This window comes from Fusarium keratoplasticum, chromosome 10 (assembly GCF_025433545.1).
Source record: "Fusarium keratoplasticum isolate Fu6.1 chromosome 10, whole genome shotgun sequence".
Classification (NCBI taxonomy): domain Eukaryota; kingdom Fungi; phylum Ascomycota; class Sordariomycetes; order Hypocreales; family Nectriaceae; genus Fusarium; species Fusarium keratoplasticum.
The window spans coordinates 261,619-275,805 of record NC_070538.1 but is presented as its reverse complement, the minus strand read 5'-3'; the positions used below and the strand labels follow the sequence as shown (position 1 = coordinate 275,805).

The 14,187-nt window shown below is 51.3% G+C and overlaps 3 protein-coding genes and 1 pseudogene across 4 annotated transcripts, besides 1 other annotated feature; 1 reads left to right on the top strand and 3 right to left on the bottom strand.

Moving 5' to 3' along the window:
- Nucleotides 1-1,781: 1,781 nt before the first annotated feature.
- On the bottom strand, nucleotides 1,782-2,381 carry NCS57_01193800 (annotated as a pseudogene). The gene is made up of 3 exons: nucleotides 2,122-2,381; nucleotides 1,888-2,063; nucleotides 1,782-1,831 (listed from the first exon to the last, which is right to left on the bottom strand).
- Nucleotides 1,782-2,381: a sequence feature.
- A 1,197-nt stretch (nucleotides 2,382-3,578) lies between these two features.
- NCS57_01193700 (Magnesium-transporting ATPase, P-type 1) lies at nucleotides 3,579-6,874 on the top strand (the record flags this gene model as incomplete). Its single annotated transcript, XM_053061631.1, has 9 exons — nucleotides 3,579-3,989; nucleotides 4,050-4,500; nucleotides 4,558-4,679; nucleotides 4,748-4,963; nucleotides 5,028-6,041; nucleotides 6,095-6,175; nucleotides 6,229-6,346; nucleotides 6,400-6,547; nucleotides 6,601-6,874. 9 exons carry the CDS (start codon nucleotides 3,579-3,581, stop codon nucleotides 6,872-6,874), a joined length of 2,835 nt encoding a protein of 944 aa, XP_052908159.1.
- Nucleotides 6,875-7,355: 481 nt separating this feature from the next.
- Nucleotides 7,356-9,837, bottom strand: NCS57_01193600 (Aconitate hydratase, mitochondrial; the record flags this gene model as incomplete). Its single annotated transcript, XM_053061630.1, has 2 exons — nucleotides 7,356-9,659; nucleotides 9,712-9,837. 2 exons carry the CDS (start codon nucleotides 9,835-9,837, stop codon nucleotides 7,356-7,358), a joined length of 2,430 nt encoding a protein of 809 aa, XP_052908158.1.
- A 224-nt stretch (nucleotides 9,838-10,061) lies between these two features.
- On the bottom strand, nucleotides 10,062-13,983 carry NCS57_01193500 (Fungal-trans domain-containing protein; the record flags this gene model as incomplete). The annotated part of the gene is made up of 6 exons (XM_053061629.1): nucleotides 10,062-11,169; nucleotides 11,223-11,812; nucleotides 11,866-12,382; nucleotides 12,432-12,529; nucleotides 13,110-13,835; nucleotides 13,897-13,983. The coding sequence occupies 6 exons, from the start codon at nucleotides 13,981-13,983 to the stop codon at nucleotides 10,062-10,064; spliced, it is 3,126 nt and encodes a 1,041-aa protein (XP_052908157.1).
- Between the last annotated feature and the right edge of the window lie 204 nt (nucleotides 13,984-14,187).

The window sequence follows — 14,187 nt, the reverse complement described above, 5'->3', positions numbered from 1 at the left end:
CTCCCTGCTGCAGTGGGACTGTTGACCTTACTGCAAATCCCCTGCTATGCCATGACGTGCACCATCTTCTCTACCTCTTGCACACTGCTGTGTAGCGAGCCACGAATGATACGCTCGCGAAATATGATGTTGAAAGGATCAAATTTTAATCCATCATTTGGAGTCCCAGAACGACACCCCCGTACCAGAGACGATAGAACGCCCAATCGGTTGCTGATATATTATCGGTGCAGCTGATAATAGCGTCGATTCCCATACTGTCTACAAATTGGCCAAGTTTCTCGATAGTATCAGAGTCGTGTAGCTTGCAGATGATATCGGGCTTAAGATGACTTGGTACGTTGTCTGCAATTCCGGTTCCAGCATGACTACCATCAACCGCTGCGACTCGCAAGCCAAGAGGCTTTGCGAACTGAATTGCAAGAACACCCAACCCTCCGATGCCGACAACAGCCAAAGTCTCGCCCGGTTTCACTTTGCATTGTTTTATGACATTCCATGACGTGGCGTACAATTGGTATCGCTCAATTATAGATGAGGTGAGATACTCAAACCAGCACACGTGAGAGGTGCAGCTTGCTCAAACGACAAGTTGCCCGGCATCCTCACCAGAGCATAGTCCACTGCAATCATGTACTCTGCAAAGCCCCTATCGGCGCTGGCAAGGCCGCCCATGATCTTATTCCTGCAGAACTTGGCATCAAGCGACCCAAACTTGGTCAGGTTGCCACCGACAACCCGCACAGGATCCGCAAGGATTCCGGAAGTTAAGCACTCCAACCGCCCACTCCCCGCTTACATTGGGGCCCAAGGAAGCGATGACTCCTACTGGCTCGTGTGACCCGGTGAAGGGGAGCTCAATGCCATAGACGCCTTGGTAGACTTGATAGTCGGCATGACAGAAGCTGGAGGCTTTGACGCGCACGAGCAGCTCGCTATCGCTGGGAGTAGGAATAGGAACGTCGCATTTTAGTTGGTGATGGGCGTAAGCATCAAGCCGCCGCTTTATTTGCTCTCTAACCAGAGGCACCTACAATAATCCCCATAAAACCTAACCGACAGTTGCCGCCGTTTTTGTGGCTGGCCCCACCCCGTAACAAAGTGGTTACTGACCAGCTCGGTACGTATGTTAGTACGAATTCAAAAACAGCCCCCTGCTTTTACGAACTGGCGAATTACCTTGCAACTGGATGAAAGACCATTGGATTTTGCTCTGGAGATTGATTGTATTTGACATCAAGACACGAGGCAACAGTCGAGACTCAGACTTGACCTCTCAAGCCGACACTAACACCAAGCTGATTCCTCCCTATTTCACATGTATTGGTTTGAGCATGGTGGCTGCGAGAGCAGTAACAAGTAGAAGCCACACCACGATCCAAAGCGTCTGAGTACTTGTTCTCTGCCCCCTCAGCGAGACTGACCGTAACAAAATGCCAACACATCTCTCCAGTACTTCTATCGATGCATCCAAGCTACTTATGGCCGTAGAACAGCGAAAACTAGTGACCTTTAAACATGGATCTTGGGAAATAGTAGATTGACGACCCTGAGATACACCGACCCTCCCTATACATTCTCTCACGGTGCCCTTAACCGATTCTTGAGTACGAAAGGCCTCAACTAACCGTACTGACGTTCTTAGCGACCTTTGTACTCTGCGAATTGCCACCAGGATAAGATAGACGTCCTGGATATGTTGTTCGTCTGGCTGCGTAAGAACATGCCACTCTAGGGTCTTGACCCGCTCTGAACAAGTGATTGCCATAGCCACACTTCTATCAACGACGCTGCATATGACAGCGCTGAGCATTGAGGAAGCATGAAGCATCTGAGGGGAAGAACAATTTCTGCTAAGCATAGCTTTGACAGAAGCTTCTAAATCACAATCTGCAATGCCAGAAAGGGTGACGACTTTGTTGTCAGAGTTGCTGAAAACATAGACGTATTCTTGTATCATCTCCCGCTGTAGAGAGGAGACAGCGCGAGGCTCGTTCGGGACATTCGTAGAGGGATCGAGGTGCAGCATGGGGAAAGGAACACCGACGTATCCGTTACTACTTCTAAGTGCAAGACAAGAACTTCGTTAGTATGTAAACAATGGTGGATGCGATAACATACGAGTCCCATCGAAATAGGGTCTTGGATACTTCTTTGTAAGTCCCAAGACTCTCTAATCCGGTGTGCTCTCGAAGAATGGAGATGGCATCCGGAGAAGGCTGCTTGATGCTGATCCATCGGCAGCAGCGATGGTCTGGTGGTAAAGGTTCTTCCAAAAGATCAACGATTACGTTGGAATGTACTTTGCGAGTCTCGAGTCCTTCGCTTCCGATATCCAGAACTGTGATGTCCATGGTAGGGCGCTCGACGGTCGCTGGAGTCTGCACCAGGGTCAACATTGCTTGTCTGGGTATCGAGACAATGTGTTCTACTCCCACTTACAGAAACTCAGTCGGACCTGATTCATGCTCGTCCGGTTAGATGCTGCTTGGCCATGCCGAAAAACACATTGAAACGAGAAAGTCGGAAGTGTGAAAGTGCCGCCAGTAGGAGTCGAAGACCGGGAAAGCCAGAGCATCTACTGAGCAATCCAGAAGGGCCAAAAAACGAAACTGCAGTGCCATCACTAAACAAAGCATTTCGCGAGGCACTTTCATTAACATGAACACATCCCAAGTGTCCCTTGGAGCCCCTGAAGCGACGGGCGAGGAGTTGGTGGGTTAAGGGGGCAGTGCTGGGGGGCGGTGCTTCGTAGCGCGCAATGAGTGAACACAACTTCATGACATAGACCGGGATTTTTAATTAATGCCAAAGCCTAAGGGCACTCCGTTATCCGTCTTGGGCCCTCCCTTCGCCGAAAGACCGCCTTATTCGGGCTTTCATTTGAGAGAAATGAGACACGCGGATGGTGGCAGTGCCTGCGAGACACCTGTTAGTCCTAGCCCACCTTCAGTCTATCAGTCAAACTTCTCCTCGGCGCATGTGCTTGACAGGTCTTTGACTTCCAGCCCGACCGTCACGGGTGCCAGGGCTCAGATGCACAGCCTTCCTAGACGGCTGCCTGATGTCCATGACTTTAGCTCGCGCTGCAGGGAACTTTCTTCTCGGTCAGTATCCACATCTTCGGTGCGGCGCCCTGGAACTACGGCCCTTTCGACTTGACTCATCGCTCTCAGCCGGGAAGGTGGATAGCCTTGAGCCCTTTCTTGGCACATGGAAAAGATTTTCTCTTTTCCTTGGTTAGAGTAACTGACGCTCTAATATCAAACGTCTGCTATAAAGCATTCCCAAAAACCCCTTCTTTTCGTGTAGAATCACTAACTCCAACAAACCAATGATCCCTCTTGTCGATTCACACAATCATCCCTCATTCTTGGTCAGTCTGGCCATCGCCAATCTGGAGGCTTCACGCAAGCTCAGGAAAGCAGTCCTTGCCGAAGGAGCTGCAAGGTCTTATGCGACGGACTTTGAGCCACCATAACTGTCCAGACTCCGGGACCCGATCTTATTGAGAGGTCTGTATCCAGCGACTTGTAGGCACAGGTCCGAGCTGACGACTAATATTCACATCGCAGAACATGAATAGACCAACCCATGAACAGCGAATCGCCGAGACCATGATTCACCGAAGAATCAAGACTTGGCCTACCTGGCTTCGCCAGCTCGTCTGGGCCAGGTCACGTTCCAGGTCACAATTGCAGTCCTGGCAGGCAAGCCCGGAATCAGCTCAGGACGATACACAAGAAGAAACACTCCGAGTTTTCGCCTCCATGCCAGTAGAGTTGGTCTTTGATCATCTCGCCTCTGGAGAACATGGCATCTCGGACACTGAGGCGCTCGTCCGGCGACGCATCCACGGCCGCAATGCTGTATCCTCTCAAAGACCTCCGTCATGCTTCATGCTTTTTCTGTCGATCATTCCAAACCCGTTTAACATGTTGCTGGTTTTCCTGGCCATCATCAATGCTGCAATGCCGCCTCCAAACTGGGTGAGTGCATTGTCTGGACAAGATGATTACCTGGCAGTATTGACTAACACACTGAAATAGAAAGGATTCGTCGTCCTCATGATCATGGTCTTGATCTCGTGCATCGTGCGGTTCTGGCAGGAATACCAGAGCGGCATGGCAGTCTTTCGACTTCAGTCATCCATCACGAGCAAGTTCAGAGTCCGTCGACCCTCATGCAACTCGACCTCGACCGACAAACAACAGCACTCATCAAATGAGATAACTGTCGCCGGCGGTGATCTTGTTCCTGGAGATGTGGTCATACTTGCGCCAGGTGCCGTGGTTCCCGCCGACTGCCTTATCCTTGAATCGTCCTTTCTGCGAATCAGCCAGTCCACCTGGACGGGCGAAAGCGAGCCCGTGCTCAAGGTCACAGGTTCCAGTGACTTGAAAGACGAGTTTTCTCTTTTCGATCTTGGTAATCTGGCCCTGATGGGCACCAGCATTGTGTCTGGTCATGGAGCAGGACTTGTGCTTCGAACGGGCGACGGTAGGTTGAAGCATCAACGTTTCATTCACGCGTGGAAGACTTGACTGACTTCTAAAGACGTACTGATAGCAACCATGACCAAGGAGATCGAAAAGAAGCGGCAGCCTAATTCATTCCAGAAGGGAATTCGCAATGTTACGTGGATGCTCATTGGGTTCATGGTGGTCATGGTCCCTATTGTAAGTATCTCCTACCCAGGTACCTATACAGAGGTAATCAACCCAGTTCCGCTGACCAGGCTATCCAGGTCTTGTGCATTTCGGGCAAAACTACGGGCGATTGGGCGAATGCCGCACTCTTTAGCATCAGCGTCGCCGTCGGTCTTGTCCCAGAAATGCTGCCTGCTATCGTCAATGCGAATCTCGCCCGGGGCGCCCACCAGCTGTCTAAGAAACGGGCGATTGTAAAGCGTCTCGACTGCGTACAGAATCTCGGGGCTATGACGGTTCTATGTAGTGACAAGGTATGAAGATGGGTGTTTGTTCTTGACAGCCACCATCTTGCAACAGGCACTGACTGTTGAACAGACAGGAACTTTGACCAGGGACGAGCTCTCGGTACATCGGTACACAGACATTATGGGAGAAGACAGCCTGGACGTCATTGAGCTTGCTAAAGTGGATTCTTCAATCCAGGGAGACAGCGGCAATAACATGGACAGGGCCATTCTCAACTGTCGACTGCCGGACGGAGGCGAGATCCCCGTGGCCCATTACGACAAAGTCCAAGCCGTCCCGTTTGACTTTGAGCGTCGTCGATCGGGATGCATCGTCCGTGGCATTACCGGGAACAATCTCCTCATCATCAAGGGTGCATTCGATGAGGTTCTGTCCCTGTGCTCATCCATGCGATTTCACGGGAAGAGTGAACACCTCGATCATGAAGTACGACGGCGATTCAGCCAGAGGGCCACGCACATGAACAAACAGGGGCACCGGGTGATTCTAGTGGCGACTAGAAATCTTGGTAAGCTTCGGCTGGTCGACGACCTTGAGCTCGGCACACTCGAGATAGGCATGACTGTGGAAGGTATGATCAGCTTTGTCGATCCACCTAAAGACGACGCGAAGGACGCTGTTGCCAGACTGACGGGGCTGGGAGTCCGTGTCAAGGTCCTCACAGGCGACTCTCTACCTGTAGCTCTCAACGTTTGCAGCTCTCTCGAACTGATCCAGCGTGGAGACGCTATAGGGGAGGATGCAGAGGCCATCACTGGACCTGATCTTGCGGCTCTGGAAGGGTCCGACGAGTTTGACCTTGCTGTGGAGAGGTGCACTGTATTTGCTAAGGTGACACCTAAGCAGAAGAGCATGATTGTGACTAGCCTCCAGAAAGCAGGTCATTGCGTGGGCATGCTTGGTGATGGTATCAACGACTGCATCGCCCTTCGAGATGCCGACGTTGGCATCTCGGTCGACTCGGGAGCCGGCGTGGCCAAGGACTGTGCCGATTTGATCTTGACTGAGAAGGGGCTCTCGATTGTAGTCCAAAGTGTCACCCTAGGGCGAATTACACATGGCAATACGATCAAGTACCTCAAGGTGAGCTGCTCCCTCTGATTTCAACCTGTGTCTACCCCCAAAGCTAACATTAGCTCTCCAAGATGGTCGCATCCTCCAATTTTGGTAACGTCTTCAGCATCGTGGCGGCGAGCGCCTGGCTACCCTTTACACCGGTGAGTGGTTCCTGATGTCATACTAGGGACGCAGATGCTAACCTTGGGGGCAGATGATGAGCATCCAGCTTCTCGCTCAGAATCTTCTGTACGATATTAGTCAGATCGCCATTCCTTGGGACAGGGTTGATGATGAGTATCTGCAAGAGCCAAGAAGATGGAACGCCATAGGTAATTCCGTCTACCTGAGAAAAATTTAATCTCAACTGACAATGAACGCCTAGACATTTTCAGATTTGTCGTCGTTCTCGGCCCAACCAGCTCTGTCATCGACATTTGCACGTACCTTCTAGGCTGGTTTTACTACGGCGTCAAGTCCACCGACGAAAAGCAAGCTGTTAAGCTGTTCCAGACACATTGGTTTCTACAGGGGTAAGCAAACAGTCCTTTTTGGCGGGGCTTCTTGACTAACAATCGGCTGAAAGCCTCCTCACTCAGACTCTCATCGTGCACCTCCTCCGTACGGCAAAGATCCCATTTGTCCAGAGCCGCGCTGCCCCGATCCTCGTCTTCTCGACTGCATCCATCATGACCATCGGCTTTATCCTGCCCTGGGTTCCAGCATTCCGGCCTGCCTTTAGCTTTGCACAGCCAGCCCCGTCTTTTGTCGGGTTCCTTGCGGCTGAGCTTCTGGCTTACGCCATCGAGGTTCAGTTGGTAAAGATGCTTTACATTCGGATCTTTGGTACATGGCTTTGAAGGTGTGAAGTGATTTCGCTACGGTGAGGTGGCAAAATCCAGAGGATTGCTTTTTTTTCTATTTCCCTTGCTCACTGTGTCTATTTCTTGTTCTGCTGGGTCTCTTGACTGTCTTAAAAGAGTATCGCGTTTGTGTCGAGGTCTCAACACCCCCAAGCAGGTAGCTTCAGGTTATTCAACAAACCACATTTTTGCTTGTTCATTCGTTTACTCTTTTTTCGTTACACCATTTGCTTTCTCCTATCCAGTCATTAGATAAACATGTTCAAACTTCATTCGTTACGATTACAGCCAAGTACCTGAGCGCTTGACATAGTAGACGTGCTGAGGGATTAGACATTCTCGAAACCCTACCTCCGTAGCCCGAGTCAACTTTTTAGGTAACGCATGTTCAAGGCTCCATGATATTCTGCTGAGCTCATGCCTATCGGTAGATATTAATACAACTAACGCCAAAAGTCTTCCCGCCCTTTCCATCAAACTATATCTCATCTGCAAGAGTCGACCGTTTAATATAGTTCAATGCACTTCCAGCCCTTAGCCATTCTATCTGATGGGCATGATAAGAGTGGTTGAGTTGCGTAGTCCATCGAGTACCATCTTTCCTTCTAACCTCCATTGTGACCTGCTTGCCAGGTTGAAGATGACTCCCATCCACATCCAGCAGACTAATAACATCACCTTCGGAAATCCTGTCGTAGTCTTTCGTATCCGCAAATGTCAAAGGAAACATGCCCTGCTTCTTGAGATTCGTCTCGTGAATTCGAGCAAAGCTCTTGGCAATGACAGCAACACCACCTAGATGTCGAGGCTCCAATGCGGCATGTTCTCGCGAACTGCCCTCTCCGTAGTTGTTGTCGCCAATGATGCACCACCTGATGCCGGCCTGCTTCAAATCCCTCGCAACTTGGGGCACGGGTTGAATTTGGCCGTTTGCTGGATTCTTGGCCTTGCCAATCATGCTGAGAGACGACGCATCAGCGAGAAAACTATTGGTAGCCCCAAGCAGCATATTGTTGCTAATGTTTTCAAGGTGGCCTCGATATTTGTACCACGGCCCTGCTGGCGATATGTGATCCGTCGTGCATTTTCCGGCGACTTTGATGAGGACTTGCATATCCTGTGCATTTCCATCTTGCCACGGTTGAAAAGGCGTCAGAAGTTGTAGTCTGTCGCTGTCCCCGTCGATGTCGACCTTGTATCCAGACGTGTCTGTCAGAACTGGGGCTTGATACAGGTCGTTTCCGGGAGAGAAATTCTGAGGAAGTTCGTTGGCTGCTGGTGGTGTGAAGCGGAACTCAGATGGGGCACCAGACTCGTCAATGAAGGACACACAATCCGTAGCAGGGTTGAACGTCAGGTCTCCTGTGTAGGCAAAAGCTGTGGCAATCTCAGGAGAGGTGACAAAAGAATGAGTTGCTGGGTTTCCATCATGACGACCAGTAAAGTTTCGGTTAAAACTCGAGATGACCGAGTTGCTCTCGGCTCCCGCAATGTCGACGTCCTTTCGATCCCATTGCCCGACGCATGGGCCACACGAGTTGCTTAGAACAACAGCTCCAGCATCCCGGAGGGTTCCGAGGATCCCGCTGTCCTCCGCCGTGGCACGGATCTGCTCACTACCTGGGCTGACCATAAAAGGTGTCTTGGTTCGATGCATGCCCGCTTCCTTGGCCTGTGTCACGAGAGTGTAAACCTTTTCCAGGTCCTCGTATGAGCTATTCGTGCAGCTCCCCACCATACTGTAGCTGATCTTTGAAGGCCATGAACTTTCCTCGACGTGCTTCTTGAACTCGGAGAGGGGATGTGATAGATCAGGTGTGAAGGGGCCGTTGATATGAGGTTCCAGCGTTGAAAGGTTGATCTCGATAACCTCATCGTAAAACTCCTCGCTTCCGGGGTCTGCATTGAGCAATACTTGCTTGAAGGTGTCGGCGTATTTCGCAATATCTCCTCTCTTCGTTGCTGAAAGGTAGCGGGCCATGGCTTCAGAGTAGGGGAAGATGCAAGATGTTGATCCAACCTCGGCCGACATGTTGCAAGGAGTTGCCATGGCTGTGGCCCCCAAGGTCTGAGTGCCGGGTCCAAAGAACTCGATAACCTTTCCCTTTCCTCCAGAAACAGACAGAATACCGGCGAGCTTACAGATGATGTCTTTGGAGGAACTCCATCCAGAGAGCTCGCCCGTCAATCGCACGCCCACGACCTTGGGGCAGACCAGCTCCCAGGGCATTCCAGCCATGGCATCGACGGCATCTGAGCCACCGACTCCGATTCCAAGCATGCCCATGCCGCCAGCATTTGGTGTATGTGAATCGGTGCCTATCATCAAGCCGCCAGGAATGGCATAATTCTCCAAGATTGTTGTGTGGATGATGCCAGCACCAGCCTTCCAGTACCCAATGCCGTACTTCTTGGCGGCACTGCTGAGGAACGCATAGACTTCGCCATGATCGCTGGAGGCTCGAGCAAGATCTTGTTCGGCGCCGTACTCGGCCACGATCAGATGATCACTGTGTACGGATGTCGGGACTCGGACTCGCGGAAGACCGGCGCTGATGAATTGTAGGATTGCCATTGTTGCGGTCGCATCGTGGCACGCAACGCGATCGGGTCGTAGGCGTAGAATCGTCTTGCCTCGTTCAATTTCGTCAAACGCCCAGCCATCTTGGTCGTGTATAAGATGGCTATAGAGTATCTTCTCGGTCAAGGTCAGTGGCCTTTTGTTCATGCCTCGAACGCGCCGCAGGGATTGGAGCTGTGAACCGTAATTGAGAGGGTTGTACTAAAGAGACAAGTTAGTGTATCGTCTGTCTATGTCATGCGCCAGAGGTTACCGGTTCCAGTGGACTCATGGCAACATGCGACGAATGCGTCGCTAGGGAACGGATTTGAAGCCATCGGAGCTCTCTCTTGGCAAAGGAGCCTCGGGTGACGGCAGACCGCAGTGTTGTTAGTGTCATGTTTGCTTGGATCTAGCACCCATGACGATGTCCCAAAACTGAGGGACCCTGGAGAACTCACCCTGGCATTTATTTAGCATGATGAGAATGTAGTAGTACCCTATTTGCTAATGTCCGAGCCGCCGAGGCAATTCAAAGCGTGGATCCGTCCCACCTTGGGAGGCGCGGAGTAGTCCGCATACCGCCCATCTCCATACACGGGCTACTCCGCGAGAGCGGAACGCTTAGAAACCAGGATTCGGGTGCGTTCCGAATGGGTCAAGATCCTTGTTGGCGTCCAGAGGGAAACTCCATGTGAACTCTGACCTATCAAAATCGGCCAAAAACATTTCAATCTCTGGCACAAAGTCCGGTCTTCCCATGTTGATGCCCTGCCATATGCCCTGGTCGTCATCAGAAGTGGTAGAAATTCCTTGCCAGGTCCCGTCTGATTGTCCGAGTGGAAGCTGTTCCATGCCACCCAAAATTTGAGAATTCTCCAACATTGTGATGCCTTCACCTTCTGTTCCTGGTTCTTCGACCCTGCGGGCAGAGCGACCTCCTGTAGTCAAGCATTGAGATAGACGCGGGACCTTGAATGGAGAGTCGTCCATATACAACTTTCTCATCGTGAGATCGGCTACAGAGCCAAAACTTCGCTGGCCACTCTTCGCGGATGGCCACCACTCGCCGCCGATAGTAAGGAGGCTGGAACAGGTCCGAAGATTCTTGGACATTACATCCGTAGAGGCTTTCTTGCGAACTTCCAGCGAAGTCCAGAATGAGTAGATCAGCGTAGCTCCGGCTGCAAAAATGCTCTGCACTGCTCTCCATCCGTGATGAAGACTGTGGAGATCATGCAACCTCTCGTAGCCTTCCAGTATGCTTGAGGAACTGTCAAAGCAAGTTTGGAGGGCTTGTGCAGGCGGATTCCTGACCACCTGGGATGGCTGAAAAAGCAATACTGTTGCCGTGTGATACTTTATCCTGAGCTTCAGTCTCCATACTTCCCTTTGCCGATTGTCAAGGCTCGGAAAGTCGAATTCGTCTTGAGAAGCCTCTTGCCACCAGCTGTCGAGGGTTTGTCTAATCCTTTGCTGATGTTCTGCTGGGTTCTCCGGCCAAGGAAACCAGCTGGAATCCCCCGGTAGATGGTAGAGGTGCAGTTTGATGTCGGAGACAATCCGGTCAAGCTTGTACGTGTAAGATGCATATCGAGTAACAGCTGCCATAAAGGAGTGTGGAATAGCCCCGTTCATGGCATCATCCTCCGGTGGTGGGGACTCGGGTAGTTGAATATCAAATGTTTCATCCCTGAATCCGAGAGGACGACCCTGGATGGAAGATATAGACCTGATGAATCAGCACAAGTTAGACGCGGACAACACATGGACAAAGTGACATACCTGTCGAGGGAGTATACCGTAAAAAAGGTGAAACGCCTGATCTGTTTCATGGCAAAGTCTTCAGGCCGTTCACTGTGGTGCTCCCGATGTATGCCAAGCTCGACACAGTGAGCCGATGCAAGATGAACCAGGGTCCACAGGTTTATCTCTGCTGGCATCAGCATGCTATGATTGATAAGCATAACCATAGCCTGGATCGTAGGAAGTGAAATCTGTGAGAAGGCATCCTTGGAGAAATGCACAGCGGCGCTATAGAACCTCTGCGGCGGGAATTCGTAGACACGAGTCCGAACCTTTACAATAGCTGCAATATTGAACACCATGAAAATGATAAAGGCAATCACAGGTAGGGTCGCACCGTGATCTTCCGGGACTCCAGGAGTTACTAGACGTCCATTCCAGCGGAACGAGGACATGGTGCTGGGCCAACCGTGCGTTGAGTCATCTACTTGTCCAGATTCAAAGACACAGGAGTAGATGGCATCAATGGCACTGAACAATGATGAGGGCTCCAGGACTGGAAAATCGGGGTGAACCCAGCGAATGTATGTGTGAGCGAGGATCAGAGCCTCTTGCTTGGTAGGTAGTTCCTTTCGGCTTGATTAGACCAAGAGATCCGCAGGGCAATTCGAGAATGACTCACACTTTTGAGAAAGGCATGCATAGCCTGATAGTAGGCCTTGTTGTGACCTGCGCTCACTCCGGAGTCTTGCCACTCCAAGTCGCCCGTGTTGACGTTATCACCCATACCCTGCGGCGTGGATCCGGTACTTGATGGCGAGGCTCCTATCAGATTCGCAAAGAGAAGTCCGGAGCTCGAACCGAGGTAATGCTTTTGGGGGGAGTCTGAATTGAGGGACAACATGCCCAGGTTGACAGCGACGGAGTGAGCGCGTTCAGGGAACGAGCCATCGTGATCGGGCTGTTCAGACGCCTCTGCCGATCTCTTTCGTGATATGATTTGCAGGGCAGGACTTGGAATCGTAGCTGCTGGTGTCGTCGACGTATCCCCTTCTTCGTTTCCTCCCTCGTCCACTGATCGACTACCGAGATCTGGTGCCTGCTCGATTTGAGGGCCAGACTGCAGATCTACATCAGGTGCACGTTCTCTGATGATGTTCTCGAGCCATTGTATCCTTGCGCGAGCAGCCCCAACAAAACTTCAAGACATATCAGTGAGAATCCATTTATGAACCGCGGGGTACTCACTTTCGAGGGATGACGATGTTTGAGTTCTGGCTATCCACGTCGAGGCATACCTGGCCTGCCTTTGCGCAGTTTGTGCATGCCGGAATCTGACCGTCACACTGTTTCGGTCTCAGTACGTGTTCCTTCGGTATCGCTTAAAGCAGCGTTCTTCACCTTGATGCGTCGCGATCGACAACGGCGGCAGGCCAGCCGGACCTTTTTAGGGGCGCTGGTCCTGGAGGCCATCTGGAAACGCACCCTAAGCGCGAAAAGAAGGAGTACTGTAAGCCTCACTCGCTTCGCTTTCCGTTCCTACTCCGTCGGGAGGCTTTCTAAGAGATACTGCTTGTCGTGATAATTGGCCCAATTCATGTGACAGATCAAAATGTCATGGTTGCGAATGGAACGAAGATGACGCGGCGGGGTCGAGGATTTTATTTCGCCCGCAAACACCCTGTACCCAAGTACCTAGCCTAGAAACCCCAGAGTGGTTTAACTAAGCAACTCAACTACACCAATTGTACGCTACAATCTACCACAACGGCTCAAAGAATCGCCAGCTTTGGTTGAATGGCCGTAGAGTTTCTCATGAAATCCATCACGCTTTGATAGATCGAGAAGCTGATTGCCCCCGACACCTGAAGTGAATAATGCTTAGCACTCACTTCCGACATGTTACGCCACTGTCAATGCACTCACGCTAAGTCTGACCAACCGAGGCGTCGTGCCCTTCCATAAACCTGCAATGCCGGATTCCCCAATTATGGAAGTCAGGACGTGCAGAGTTCCTCGTTTCTCGCTACCTGTACCGACACTCTGCATCTTAGTCTTGATGGTATCGAAGGGCATTGTGGCATATACAGTGGCAACACCAGCTGACGCTCCAGCTATTGAAGCCGCGAGACTCCCTTTGCCTGCATCTTTCAAGCAAGGTTCTATCAAGTCAAAGATTGCGTGGTAAGATGTAAACCTGACGAGGGCATTGGACACCTGCTTCATTGTCACCGGCACCACTCCGCGGTAGAAACCACTTATACCCTGATTGGAAGCCATCCACCGCATGGCATCGCCAGCTGACTTGAATGTGCGAGGGCCTGCTCTGTCTTCAACAATCTTGGTCTTGATGCTTTCGCCTGGAGTCACGACGGTGATGCTTTCTGCAACTCCGGCCGCAACCCCAGCCAGCATATTCGATGAACTTGTAGGCTTGCCTGTCTTGTGATCCCGAGGTAGCTTGTTTCGGATCGCATCAAACGTCAGGAATCTGATGCCTGACTTCGAGGCATTGGAAACGCAAAAAGCCCCAGCTCCAGTATACAGAACACCGACGCCATGATCTCTGACAGCCGTGATGAGAAGTCGAAGGGGCGATGGCGAGAATGCGCCTAAAAGTTGCTTTCTTGTCTTGACGTATTCGGTCGGATACTAATTGAAGCCGCTATGAGCCAAGGCCGTCACTATGTGAATGTGGTTGACTGAGACTTACTGTTGTGAGAGACTCGATGCCACCCGCAGCAGCTCCAGCTACTATTGACTGCAGTGGAGTCGGGGTGTTCGACGATTTCTGTGCCATATCGTCTTGTCCTGCAATATTTCTTGGGATGACAGGATCTGCTCTTGTGTAAACCCCCAATCTACTTGTATCATAACAATTAGACGCTGGACACGTCTCGCTCCGAGACTCAACCCCCGAGTCAAAAAAAGAAAAATCCCGCCGCTCTCATTCGCCATCGGAGCCCCTCCGCGCTCTAAGTCCAAACGCGGCTTGTCAACCTTT